Genomic DNA, 15,218 nt, shown 5'->3' with positions numbered 1-15,218 from the left:
TACATTAGAATAGTTTTTTATTTGAAAAGATGCCTACATAAATAAAATTTGACAAGGTCATGGAAATATACAACTGCCAAACAACTGAAATCAAACTAGCCGTTTCTTGCGACATAGAAATAAACTGCGCGATAAACATAAATGCTACTTTCAAGTGCGTAAGCTTTGTAAGGATTATTTAGCATAATGGACCTAGCTAGTACCATGGTTCTTACGGCTATTAAGGTGCGAGCTATTACAGCCGCCTTTTTGCATTGCCTGAACTGCTTGTCCGTGTGTCGCCGAAAACGAATGATCGAAGACAGACGCGCAGGTTCTAAGGCAATTTCGCAATCGCACTTGATTACAATGTTTCTTACTGTATCGTATTTAAGTGTAGCGTCCCCTCGTTCGCTTTCGTTTCCATCATAAATGTTAAAGTGCTTTAAAGGATTGCACGCTCTGCATAGTCTGGAAATCTGAAGCCTCTGTGAATTCGTTTGTCTCCGACATTGGCCGTTGACCAGGTCATACAATTTGTGCCAACCGAAGGCAATAACATAGGCAAAAAAGATCGACGAGCAATTTTGACGAGTTTGAATAAACGATAGGATGTCCTTGGCTGACTTGAAACAAATCATAAACAAAAGGTAGAAGTATAGTTCAAGGAAATCGTTGCATGATGCGTTTGCAAAGCATGGGTAACTTCTCTAATTCTTTGTAAATCATGCATTCGATGATCCTGTTAGTCAAATCTAAATGGAGAATGTGAAAAACTTGCTCGGTTTGTTAGAACTACAATTTGTCGTTTTTTTTTTGACCTGACACAGCAATGGGGGCAAAAGAGTATGATATCATCAAGCTGTTTCAATGTCCTTTTGCAGATTAAGGTATTGTTCATTTGTAGATGCATAGATAGGATTATGTTAAACCATTATAAGCATAATTTGTATTAAGCAATTTTTCACTTCATGTTATCAGCATGTTAAGGGCGTATGCACTGAGCTTTATTTTCTTCGATATTCGTGAATAAAATTGCGTATAAATAGATAGGTGGAAAGTTCTAGTTAGGAGAACATGCATTTTATTCTCATTTACGTAGTAGCTCTGTGTAATAACACTATCACCCTTATCGTTCCATGAAAAATTTTATAGATCTGCGCGAAGCACCTTCATAGTACTCATATCTATTATATGATTCAACTTACTACACATTTCGCTTACACACCATATGTAGTTATCCATCTATTTACTCATTTCGTTTCTTGTTTCAGTACACATCTCACCGAGACATCCGTATGATAATGAAGACATCTATATATACATTGATAATTTCCAACAGTAAGGGCTACCATCGTTCGTTTTTATGCCAATAGTTATGCTTCCCTTAATGCGCATCCAGGGTAATATTGGCTGCGTCCGCGCGTGAACAGAATGTGATCACCAGTTTAGTTCTATATGTATGTTTATCCCTTTTCATTTTACTGAAGGTTTACGGATGGCTTAATAAACAATAATTTAATACATTAAAAATCAAAATAATTATGGAAGAACTGAAGCGGCTGAAAATGCTGCCTTGTCGTTTGCTAGCGACTTATATGTGTAGAGTATGTTTACTTTCCTTTAGCTCCGCTCTTTGCTAAACACGTCCCTAAAAGATTCACCATACAATCTAACAATTATTTTTTAGAAACACTCGTATTAGCCCTCAGTCATATGGAGTAATCAGCAATCATGTGTGGTTAATCGGTTTTTTCAACAATTGCAGTAATTGAGATTGTTCCACATGAATCACTTTTTCTTTTTTTTTTTTACCATTTCACAGTTATAGCTCACACATTAATGTCTGACACTTGATAAACATTTCATTACTGCCATATTTGTCTTTTTATTTTTTTCCTATAATGTATTATGCGAGACCGTCTTCAAATTTACACAATACTCAACGCAGTACAGGTATTCAAGAATATATAAACAGGATAAACAGACTAACCTCGAACTGCCAATCTAAAAAATAAGCGGTTCGACATAGAACCTTTATTTTGCAACTCATCTGCGTTTGCCTGTTCATTCAACGCAATTAAAACTAGTTGTTCATCTATGATTTAAAAGTATGTATTTTTAAGCGTTTTATCGACGTACACTTATCAGCATAGTTGTTTATGGTTACTTGATCATCAATTGATGTCAGCATTAGATAGCCATTGACCTGATTACTTGTATGTTTTTATTTTTTCAATAGAGTTGTTTTCAAATCAGTGATAGACGCTTGGTTAGATCTTTCTTTTGAACCGCTAAAAGTTGAACTTATTCTCACTAAATAGATAAAAAAAAATAGTTGTACTTCAAATTCAGTTTGCGATGTTCAGGACCGTTCAGCGCGATTCATTTACAAATGTTTAAATGGCCGTCTCACAGAGCTGAAGCACACTGTCTCTAAAACGACCGAATATCAAGTTTTGTACATAAACGCTACACTACATAGATATAATGTACGGAAGAACCATGAGTACACAAGTAAATATTCAAATACAAATAAAACTATGTCACTTATGACCTAAAGATCGGCTGCTTGTTGCAGTGACATTGGTTCCACTCTCCTCTTGGCTGGCGGACATTTACTTGTAAGACTAATTAATGGCCATGTTACAGGGTTAGCAATGAGTGAGCAACAGCAAACTTATGTCACGCCTTAGGCAGATGGCCAATGCACGCACCCATACAAACGCTTATAAGATTTGCATTCACAATGCCTGTGTGCCTCGTGTAACTAGTAGTGTTAACGTGTATTCTCCTATACTTGTCATTAGTATACAGTAACAACAGCTCTGCTACAGTCAGGAATCTATGATTTTTAGTCAAATCTGTAATAACTACAACACCAGAGTGATGCGGATTCAGAGCATTTTGTAGAATTAAGGCCACCCCACTATCGCTCGTACAAAGTTCATTCTCAATTGAACACAAGCCTCTAGGTGCGGTGTTTTGTATATATGTGTATACATACCATAAGTGTGAACTAGAATCATTAGCGATTCATCACCGAAACGAACTTCCACCTGAACTTTCTTAGTTATCAACTCGTCGTCAAAATTAAATATACTACGTCATGTGCGTCACCGGTCTTGACGTGGCCCGCATCCTTTCGTTAGTATTACAAGTCTTCCTGGTTGGCGTCAGCTCACATAGTTCACTGCATGAAAAAGAGCCGAGCTTACCGTATGCACTTTGATCCTTCTTACGTTGATACGGTGTATTGCGAAAGATGTCCTTTAATTTCAACTAGACGAGTATCAACAGTTTCGAGCAGTTCACACGACCTTCACCTTTAAAAAGAGCTATTTATAACTAAGGTATGTTCTTCATCGTTAGATTCTTTCTAGGTTACTGCTGCATCCGTTCTATTTCTCATTTACCAGAAATGTGTTGTCATATCGCATTGAGGCAACCGTACCACCCCAACACCGCCTCCAAGTCGCCGATAGTTCATGCTGCCGCAGTATTTCCATTGGTTAGTATCTGGGTCGTAAACTTCAATCGTTTTGAGGTATGTCGTTCCATCAAACCCGCCAACCGCGTAAAGTAGACCGTTAACCACCGCTAGCCCAACACCGCTTCGCCGACACGTCATAGCGACGATGGGCTGCCAAGTGTTCAGCTGAGGATTATACCTTTCGGCTGAGGATAATTCAGTAGTATCATCGCGACCGCCAACAGCGTAGATCATGTTATTATACACCGCGCAGCCGAGATGCTTTCGCCTGTAATTGGCATCAAAAGTAAGAAATAGTAAGAAAAACTAAACGATCGCTATATACTCGATAATAATGGCTCTCCATGGAGAAGTCATGTCTGAGCTGAAAAAACTACCGTGCAGTGGTAGCTTTCATTGCTCAGAAGGAACACCTGTAATGCCGAGCCCGGGAAACCACAGGTTTAGGCTGGTGTTTTACTGCGTACACACGTTGTGTTTGTCCAACTTGATAAAAACAGCCTTATTACTAAGTTCATACTAGCATATTACAGTTTACAATCAAATGCTACAAGTCGTCACCTTGTGCCCATCGGTGCCACGCACGTCCATCGATTTGTGCGCGGATCGAAGCGCTCAACAGTGTTAAGAGGCGATGTTCCATCGCTGCCACCCATTGCGTAGAGATTTCCTCCTAAAACAGCCACTGCTACGCCCAGGCGTTTGCTTCCCATAGGAGCAACCTTTGTCCATCGGTTTTTCTCGGCATCGTAACGTTCCACAAAGTTGAGACAGGACACACCGTCTTGACCGCCTACAGCATATAAATACCTATTCAATAACACAACGTTATTTTTGGCAATCGTATCTAATAGGTTCTGTATATCGTTCTGTATATATACATCGAGATTCTTACGATACGTCAATATTGAAATGTAGATCACTTAAACTTACTTAATATTTAGTAGATTGTTTCTCTTTCCAGAAACTTAAAAGCTGCTAGCACATGCATAAATGGTATAGAGTTCAATATACCATGCGATATAGAAGCATGCAAATAGCACTCGATTGTTCCGAAAAATTCTAAACAATTATGTAATAATGGCAAGAGAGTTTTGGGCTGGACAATCTGAAAAGCAAATAGTTTAATCTAGATATATGCTTCGTGTCGCACACAAGCACACTACAAAGTATTATAAACCTACTGTCAGAACTTCTCTTAGTTCTTTGTGCTGTACTTCTGTTTAGTACGGCCATTACCTACCCGTCGAGAACAGCGACTCCGACTGAGGTTCGGCAGCTGGAAGTTGGGGCAACGTCACAACTCCACTGGTTCGTTTGTGGATCAAATCGCTCGATCGAGTTAAGATAACTTTGGCCGTCATGACCTCCGACAGCATAAAGTAGATCATTTAGTACAGCCACCCCGACTCCGCAGCGTCTCTTACTCATCGGAGCTACCATGCGCCATTCGTTTGTTTGCGGATCATAGCGTTCGACGCTAGCTATCGCATCCCCGGAACACCAACCACCCACAGCAAAAAGAACCTCTCCCCGGCGCACTGGCTTCCGTGGTCGAGTGCGAGGACCTTGCATTAGAGGTCGTTCCTACGCAGAATTAAAACAATGATTGATCCAAGCAAGTCTTAAGCGTATGCGGACAAAAGAAAACGCCATATGAATTTCGCGAAATTTCGAAGACATTCCTCAATACAACTGTGCATGATAAACGAAGCACGGATAGTTCCTTTTATGATGAAAGTATTTCTAATCGACAGGATTAGGAAGATTCAGCTCATTCCTATTTACTTCTCTTTAACATCATTCGCCCTTTTCTTAACTTTATCATCGTACAATAGATACGCCGCCTGTATTTCGTATGTACTTCTGCAGAAAACAGGCTACATGCTATTGAATATTACATAATTTCACAATTCGGGCTCCTACAACAGCGAAATGCAATTCGAAGCCTAATTCGAAGTAATAACAATAACAATGGAATTATACTCCTGCACTGTTTAGAAATACTTGGTGATCTGTGTTTCCCTAATCTATCTATATTGTAGCGTCTTTGTCTGATAGCTTCAACAACTAACTGCAAAATTAGTCCTTACCTGTTTGTTCGCAGAACATCATGTAATGTCGAGTGATCTAATTCAGGATATACGTGGCATAATACCTAACTGGTATTTACTACCGGTTAATATGTAATACGATGTGTTACGGGTGAACACATTTTGGAGTTCGTAGCATTAATTTCTGTATAAAACTTATTGACTCAGATTTTTTTAATCGCACGAACTGTATGGATTTTTTGAGCTTTCCAATTCCATTAGTGCCTCCATTAATCAAATGTTTACTTACCTGAGGTAATAAGAGATAGTTCTTGGCTTCATCGACCAAATCGCGACAGATCTCATCGCTTTTGACGAGAAGATCACTTCCGACTGTACCGACGAGATACTTTGGACTTAACAGTGGTAACCGTACGTGGCCGAGGATCTGACCAAGATACTGGCGACGTTCGGTAACGTTGTGCTTCACCCATGACATAACAGCTGTAAATACATGCTCCTCTGAGCGAACGTTTAGCTCGTCCGAGGAGATTATGTCCATTAGCTGGTTTACCGGTAACAGAAGGAACTCTTCAGACTCCATGACTTCCTAAAAACGTCAATATTTTGAATAAACACGTCAAAAAATGCGACTGATTTTAAAAGCAATGGTGTCGCCGCTAAGGACTGACACAGTTTTTTTTCTTTCTGAAAATGTCAACCGTCCCATCGCCAGTAAAATCGCAATAATCTTTACATTATTATTTTATAGAGAGGTAGACTTGAAACATGGCCCAAACAATATTTAAAGGAAAACAGACAGTTATATCAATACCACAAAATGTCAGCATCTCTTTCGTAGACGCATTATGAAATAGGAACCTAAGAAATTGTTTTCAACAGAATAAGAAGACAAATCTATAAAGAACACCGTAGAACGAAATTTGGTTTTCCCACACATGCGGTATAGCTCACGGAAAGCGCCTTCTTGTATTAAACGATACATTATTAGTGTAATTTTAGTAAAAAAAAAAAAACATGTTCGTATTCTACGATTAAATTGAGATTTAACAAAAGGCTCTATAGTTCCAAAATAAACATCAATATACATCAGTAATGATGACGGGATTAAACAGGGTTGGAATGTGGCGGGAAGGTTTAAATAAATGGGTGACCTGATAATTGGCATGACTAACTTGATATTGTGTCCAACAGCATGTTATTCACAAGCATGAATAGATACAATGCGGAAGGCTTCTTTACGAAACAGGTTTATCTACACAACTAATTTTAAAAGCAACTAACCCTACATTGGAGTGTAAGACGGAGGAGGAAGGTAGGTCTATGTCACATAGATACTTGTGTAGACTTAGATAGTATGTCGCTTTATTTTTGGGATACGGAGCAGATAGCTGACAACGACGGCAGTCGCTTGTGACCAAAGCCGCCAGCTCAATAGGCTGACCGATACGTATCAGTTCTCTTTTCTGCATGGGAAAAGCATTAGAAAAAAGGTTAGGCACAGATCGGTCAACGTCGAATAGGATCCATTACCATTGGGTCAGTGATGGGTGTGTCAGGTCGGCATCATTCTTCCCATATCCTAACCCACTCCTTCCATAGCCCTTTCCTGCCCCATATGGGGCCTTGCTGACGTTTTGGGCCTGAGAAGACGCAGAAAAACCCGGCGTGCATTTACACAAAACGGTCCAGGACGCATAATTTCATGTCCTCTCTTGCCGCATTCGCCGGTGTAATGCATCCTTACTTTCGTGTGCTATACAGAGAATCAGCCTGTCAACTCGGTAGCAATCGTGCAGTGCCCACGCGAGGCCAAACATAGATCAAACGAGGAAAAGAGGGCGAGTATGAGTGTCGCAATCAAATAACCAGGCTTAAACAGCATTTTCGACCAAGAATAGAAAATTTCATCTTATCGTATAAAACTAGTTTATATAGAAACTGATAAAATTGTTTCTATTTCCCCTAGGACAACACCGAGAAGAGCCCGATAGGCTGAAACGTATTTACTACGAAACAGAGGCACATATGTCTGGATATGATTATGTTAGAAAAGACATACCCTACAACTATAATATATATATCAGATCTGAGCTATATTCGATGCTCATCTATAGTACATTAAAGTCATATAAGAACTAGATTAAGAGCCAAAGTGGATTATTCTGACATGCTCCGATTGTTGTACGTATTATAATAAAAGCATTCCTAAGCAAAGTTAGTACCGTACCTGGAAATTGTGCTGAGTAAACTTGTCGGCTATACGCAGTAGCTCTCGGCAGGCGTGGGTATCTGCAAAGGCACGAATGCCGAGACAGTTGGAAGGATCAAGCTGACGTTTGAGGAACTCACAACACACCTCCTGAATCTCTGTCATCTGGAGTAAACAGGCCGCTGGCAGTAACATCTGTACGTTTGACTCTTGGACGACGATCCGTGATGTGTAAGCAAAATCCACAATTAACTCCATAGCAAACTCATCAATGTCGCGAATCGTTACCTGCAAATGTAGCAAATGGCCTGATTAGTGACAACATTACCGAAGTAGGGCTAATTAATAGCTGTAGTGTATACAAAGAGAAGATGTCCAAGCTGTAAGTGAAATAAGGTCAATTATTTTCCCAAAATAGGACAATCATTACGTACAAATTCAAAATAAAGACTTAATGATTTACGCAATAAATATATTCAGTTTCATTTTTTGCAGCCTGTATATTTTCTAAATAATCTTCTTTTTTAGTTTCGGCCGTTTCATTAGGTGCTGATGTCTGTTCGCTCCTGAGACTGTTTGAACACAGATGAAAACACTCAGATTTATCATTAAACTTTCAACAAACAAATCAACAACGAAAACAAAGTTATACTAAAGAATAATAAAGAAAAACACCATAATGTTTATAATGCTATTTTTAATAATGCAAAAAAGTAGTGGTTCTTCTGCATTCGAAAAGAAGTTACATTGATACCGATGAGTGAATGCAGCGTCTCTTAGAATAAAAACGAGGCCACATTCACTTTTGAATGAAGTCGTTATACTGCGGCCTGTCAGGGGAGCTTAATGGAAGTAGATCATATCGTTCGTGTTTTCTTACAATCATCCGTTTTCTGAAGACATCCGTGTATGGAATAGTTTTAAGCACCCACCTACATTTTAATTGTGGCCCGCTTTCGAAACTGCATTTTGTGGTGGTCGGATGCGATCGATGACCTCCAAAGGATGAACTAAAACCGAAGTCTTTATTTTTGCTTTTTTTCTTGACACGCTCGAAACCTAAAATGATTCTGGACTTCGTTCCGATCGAGCTGGATACGCTAACGAAATATGGTTTCATCAAAGATCACACGTTGCGTATCCATATATATAGCTGGCAAAAAACCCGACCTCGTAATTACACAATAGGCGCCAGACCTTTTAACCATTTGTATACATAGCGTATGGTCCGACTATAATTGAATCTGTACCAATATACATATTTATCCAAACTAAATGTAAATACTATGGAATATAAAAATGGCCTAGGGAACACCTTCATTAGCAAAGCAAAAGGACGAGAGCTTACCTCCGTTTGTCGACTTTCAGCCAATTCGCCAGTGAACATGGCATGAAAATATGGACTGCATGCCGATAGCACAATTCGATGAGCGAAGATCTTCTTACTCCCGACGACGAGGACGACGTCGCAAAGTTCCCGATGAAGTCGAAGTACGTTAATGGCATCAAGGGCTTGTCGTGGATGCTTATCTGACGAATGTTCCAGTCTCGCAGGCTCGACGACACCGGCTGGTACGACAGCGCCTTCCGTGGCACCAGCGACCGAACTATCCATTCGGTCTATTCAGGTCAGAAAAAAACGTGAAACCCCAAATAAGATGGTGTTACATTAATTTGCTGTATTGTCCGATAATAACAACGGTGCCACTTGCTATGTTTGAAAATTTTCTTGCTTAGCCGATAGTTCGTCGGTCCAGCTCATATTCAATTGAAATCGAAGGCTTACAATGCTGAAACCGTAAAAGCTTATTTCCTGTTATATAATAGTACTAATATATATCTTTATAATATACTTTATTAACACTGAAATTGGTAATTTTATTCATGGTCAGAATTTTTTTTTGTCTGTAAATCTCTCTAGTTTGCATTGGTACCTTCAAAATACGGGATGAGCAACAAAAACGGAATTAAGTCAAATAATTAGACAGAATCAAACTTCACTTTCGTAATGTTTTCCTTCTACCATTTATAGAAACGAAAATTATTGTAGTGTCTGGACCACAACGATACGACCACGGAGAAAAAGAACTGCGGCTGCTTGCGATCTGTATATAGATGTATCTCAATAAGACTACGCTGTTGCTCCTATCTGTTTGACAAGCTGAATTCCTGAGCATGGCATAACTGTAGTAATAATATAGTATGGCAGAATATGTAGTAATCATAAAACGAGTTAGGTCTAATATTTATATTTCAGTTTCGTTTCTAACCGGCTTACGGGTGAGCCTATTTCGTCGATTTTGCCCTGAGAGCAAGATAATGTTTTGGTTGCATATAGTTACCGAATTATTGTCGGAACGGAAATCTGCATCAATAACCAGCGGCATACTGCACATCCATTATAAATAGGTGGCAACTAAGACCTTTTTTAGTCACCGAATTCCGGAACTTTGAATTTTGCCGCAGGGTAGCACTTCATGATAGTCGGGCCATTTTAAGTAGCTTTTTTTTATAATCTAGTTAAGAAAATTAGTTTTTAGAGAAAGATCCGTAGGTCAGGGTAGCAGGGGCGATGAAACTGACAGTTAGCTACAAACAAAACACTTGAGTATAAAACGATGCAAATGATTAATCAGTTAGTACATACTTTACACGCATTTTGATCTGCAACTTAGGTCAAAAATAAAAGCTTCTATTCTACCTTAATTTAATTCTACCTTGGCACTCTGCAATATTAAGGGCCTTGTTCCTGTAATAACGCCTCGACCTACAAGTATTCAAAACAGTAAGTTGAAAAGCATAAGTTTAAATATGCAGGCGGCCCAGACCTTTGACGCTGTCGTTTGCAGCCCAGTTAACTAAATTACCTTAGTGTAAGAGACAAGCTGAAGTAATATTTTTTGCATTGTTAAAATAAAAACTGGGAAAAATGCTAATACAATTTTAACGTCGTTCACGTGCTGCTTGAATTAAATGGCTACTCTCGTATATTAAGCGGGGAGTAACTGAAAAAAAAAGTAATTCGAGTTCATTCTCCGTTCGTATCGACAGAACACTGAGTAATATAATATGTTACGTATACTGCGTGATCATTAGAATAATATTCCCACGCGGTCTAGAAAAATGTAACAAATACTAAAAGAAACACGTTTAATGTATTAGCCTTACGACTTTTGGGTACTGAATGATTTAAAACTACATGAGATGAAATGCAGGCCGTTTTATGCATCTCATCACCAACAAGTGCAGGCGGATACGCGTAAGGAACTTTGGACTGATTTCTCAAAATCGTATGTGAATACAAACTTCCACATATGAACGTAGAAGCAAGCTAAAAACTTTTTTTTTCTGGAAACTTATAATGAAAACACAACTGTTTACATCCACGCACTGAATGCACAATAAAAACAAGGTTACGTGGAATACTGACGCATTGATCTTAATGACCTAACGTATTTACTTACTAAAAGTTGACATTAGCATGAGTTGTTCTATGCTCAATATGTACTTCGCATCGACTTTAATAGCACAGACAACTCACCCAATCAGTTAGCTCTGTGTGAACTGCAAAATCTTTAAAAGATCAAGCGACTATCGCAGAATCTCGTTTTCGTGTTCCTTTAAATCTGCTTACATAAGTACGCGCTTATGAATTAGAACAGAAATCCGTTCAATGTACACCTGAGTTATTTGTTACACGTAAAACATCAAATTGAAGTAAATACTTAGCAAAATCGGAAATAGTCGCTGCTGTGAACAGTTGTTCGTTAACCTGCAAGACGAGCGATATTAAATATTCCAGCTGGATTTGAGGATCTTCAATCCAAATGCATACAATTCCTTTATGAATATGATTAAAATCGTCGATAATTAGTACATTACAGCTTTCGGGGATTCGTGATGTTTCATTTCGTACCATAACTGTGCGCAGTCACTTTGTCCACTAAGCAAATTGATGCGGGCATCCCCAGAAACACTCGAGTTACGCAAGGTGACATCCTTAAAAAAAAAGAGCAGTTCTACGTTTAAAAGGTCACACAGGATTCTGGCACAGGGCTACAAGCGTAAACCTCTTTGTGTATGGCCCTTCATACACAAGTCCACATCGGTCGCAACTATTCTTCTATCATATAACCATCACATTTCACTTCTGATTATAGCCAATCATTTGCCAGAGGAAACTGTGTTTAGGCAAGGATTAGGTGCACTGGTTTTTAATGACAGTAAACATTGAGCAACATATCGAACACTTAAGGTCCGTGGAACGGGGTATGCCTGGTAAAATACAAGTCATAGAAGTTCATATCCGTTGGAAACATACGCCGCCAGCCGAATGCCAAGGAGAGCGTAACTTCGAAACCAAACACGTCCTATGAAATCAACTCTTCATCACCCATCTACTGCTGCTCTTAATGATGCCAACGCTGACGGTGATAGCGTTGACGACGCCGGAAAAGTAGCTGCCGTTATTACCGCTGTTGATGTCTTGAACAACAGAAAGTGCAACTACTTCTGTTACAGTTTCTCTCGAAACGCCACAGACTGGTCGCCGCGCGTCACATTCGTACGCAATTCTAAATATGTTATGTGCGCTATCGACATCACCCGCAGTACGATAATTCCCCGTTGTCCGCAGAGGAACGAACATTTGTGTAGCTATCTATAAATCTCTGTACGAATAGCGAGGAGTGGGAATACGTAAATGGTCGACACTAGCCGACATCTCGCTCAGTTCCTCTGTCCCCTCAAGAAAAATCGTCCGCAGCTCGATTTTTACGTTTCGCTTCAGCACCATTGCCGATCGTGGTGACGACGTAAAACGGGCAAAACATTTCCTTGTGATGTCCGTTCGTATAACTCTGAGAGGCGAACATTTTCTGGAGATTCGCGCGGATGCTCGAAAACGCGATGGCGTCGTCGCCGTTGTCAGTACCATCGCGATCGACTTTCAGTTGCGTATTCGCGAGGCGGTAGCAAAGAACGCAGCAATTGAAGAGAACCGACAAGAGGTCTAAGAGGGCAACAGTTTTTCTCTCATCCGTACATTAACATTAATTTCGATTACAGCATCTCAACGCTAACTTCGGCGGATCAAGATAACGGCTTTCTATTCGACAAACTAAACTTGACAGAAATTTTGAAACACAACTTTAAGCAACGAAGAATAAAATTAACGAAGACCCTCAAAAAACCTTGGCGGAGAAGGATGCGCGTAAACATGACATCAGTGTGGCAAAAGTTATCTGGTACGTATCGTATCAAATGGACTGAAGGTATTGGGGGGACAGTAGATGCCTCACTGGAGGCAACTGTTGATCGTCCACAAACAACAAAAGAACGGTGAAAATCTATGCAATTCGTATTTATCGAGCCAAAAAATAATCTAATACATCACAATATCTCATATATATTAAAATACATATATCTAGAAAATATAACGTGCGACCATATACACGCACACGTGCAAAAAAAAGTTAAATTGTTTAACTTTTTTTAAAGAGATAAATTGTTTATCTTTCTATAGACTCATGACGTCAATATTACCAAATACTGATCCTCGGCGCTCAGAACTGCAAGATGCCCATTAATATAACTAATGCAGTGCCTGTAAATATCAACACACCTAGTAATGGTGTTTCATAGAGGAATTTCACAACACTTCAAAGGTCCTATAGTTCTAGTGATTTCCTTCAGATTAGGATGAAACTCATAAGAAAAAAGTACTACGAGTGCTGCCAAAACTTCCTGCATATAATAAGCGCAGGTGCGATTATTTGGCACATAATATTTGTTATTTTAAACACGAGGTCACCGCAATTTCTGGCGTTTCGTAAGACACGCGATGTGTCACAAAAGACACCGAATTTCGGCTTCAGATCCAACTACACACGATGATAATTGTGTGGGGCTATCGTTTTGTTATTGATTACCCAGAAGTGGGATAACCTCGATATAGTTTGCCATGTATTCAACATATGTTGTTGGCATATGCGTAGGTTAACTGAATTCGTATCTAAATGTCGGCAGTTGATCAAGTTCGAATCAGTACAACGCGCGAAACAGCCTAATTGAAAGTATAGTCCAGCTTGGGGTAACTGTAAGCACTGCGCCCGCGCACAAGAGGAGGGTCGCTTCGAAATGTCCACCTGACGCAGAATGTTAGTCATCGTTTTATTACAGTCAACTAGCAAATAGTCTTAGTTAACCTCTGTTACTATGACACACCAGCACGAAAACTACCAGGTGAAGTTTTGGATGTTAACCTTATGTCACGTACACAATTTTACGCCTGAGATTGATTTCGGTGGGCTTAACCCACCAACAATGTAACAGTCCCTACGTCGTGCTCATATGGAGCCATCATATAACCCTATTGTGTACAACCCAACAAATACAAATATCTACTTGACGATAACGACAGACAAATATGCATTCCTCGTGGCTAAAGCAGGTCGTCATCCCGATTTGTTTACACCAAACACTATACTAATGCACATACTGGTGACCGGAAGGTGCGTAAGATCCATCTCCATAGTTGCCTGGAATGCCCTGAGCCAAAGAGGCGCGCAGTATTTTATGCCTATCTAACAATCCTACTAGCAATGGGCACAAGGAGACGACATCATATCATAAAACTTGGCGTACAACAGCACATCGGAGCTTAACATTACATAGGGCAGCTCGGTACAATGCTAGACAAGCACCGTTTCACAAAATAAGGGCTAGAAGCTCGGAGGGTTAGTGGCGGCTATCGACGCCATATTGGATTTAGCTGGGGCTTTTGCTGCGTCTGAGCTTTCGATTGGTGACCAGTTTCAAATGTTCGCTTACACAAATGCATCGTATTAAAGAGCAATTCGAAGAAACTTTTTGTGAGTTTTCTGTAGCATCGGAACGATATGGTTACAGGCTTAGATTGAACTCAGTGGCGGACTAGTATGTGGACGAGGTGGCTGAGCATCGAAGTTTGCGGCACCATCCGTTCTGCTGGCACTCTCTCTCGCCTATGTGCAGCGTATGTTTGACAGTCGGCGGGTGTCTATGAAATTTAAGAATGTATGGGCGTCAGATTTTCCATTAGCTGTGGGTCATTGGAGAGCTGTTTGTTAGTTACCATGTGTAGCGTACTACTATTTATTCAAGCGTAAACGTATGAAAAAATAGATTGTTTATATATGGTAAGTAGCCGAAGATATCATAAACAGCTTTGTTACTTTCAATAGACTAACGGATAGCTAGCGGAATCAAGCTCAGGAATAGTTCCATGACACTGTAATTAGTGCTTTATAATAGCTCAGATATTGCTTAACGACTGTGAGGTGAAATTATGGCACTCCGTAATGTGCATCGACCGAATCACTTTCATGGTCACCGGTAATAAGGATGGGGCTGGTGATCCGCCAACCTCTCTAAAGCACCATCTGTTATCACTGCACACTATTTAAAGCAGCTTTTGGGGCCCGCTTAACTAACAGTCTAG

The 15,218-nt window shown here is 39.8% G+C and overlaps 1 protein-coding gene across 4 annotated transcripts; it reads right to left on the bottom strand.

The window, feature by feature from the left end:
• Window positions 1–953: 953 nt before the first annotated feature.
• On the bottom strand, window positions 954–14,462 carry dbo (Kelch-like protein diablo). Of its 4 annotated transcripts, none has more exons than XM_022847894.2 (8): window positions 14,238–14,462; window positions 9,087–9,358; window positions 7,757–8,026; window positions 5,816–6,115; window positions 4,716–5,059; window positions 4,034–4,282; window positions 3,396–3,740; window positions 954–3,172 (listed from the first exon to the last, which is right to left on the bottom strand). In XM_022847894.2, exons 1-8 carry the CDS (start codon window positions 14,269–14,271, stop codon window positions 3,082–3,084), a joined length of 1,905 nt encoding a protein of 634 aa, XP_022703629.1. In that variant the 5' UTR covers window positions 14,272–14,462; the 3' UTR covers window positions 954–3,081. The 4 variants fall into 4 exon arrangements, with proteins under 4 accessions (XP_022703629.1, XP_022703632.1, XP_022703628.1 ...); XM_022847897.2 differs by lacking the exon at window positions 14,238–14,462 and adding an exon at window positions 14,016–14,191; XM_022847893.2 differs by lacking the exon at window positions 14,238–14,462 and adding an exon at window positions 11,655–13,903.
• Between the last annotated feature and the right edge of the window lie 756 nt (window positions 14,463–15,218).

Source organism: Varroa jacobsoni, unplaced genomic scaffold (genome assembly GCF_002532875.2).
Source record: "Varroa jacobsoni isolate VJ856 unplaced genomic scaffold, vjacob_1.0 scaffold_1317, whole genome shotgun sequence".
In the NCBI taxonomy this organism is placed as follows: Eukaryota; Metazoa; Arthropoda; class Arachnida; order Mesostigmata; family Varroidae; genus Varroa; species Varroa jacobsoni.
Note: the sequence above shows the minus strand (reverse complement) of the source record. Positions and strands in the feature narration are given on the sequence as shown.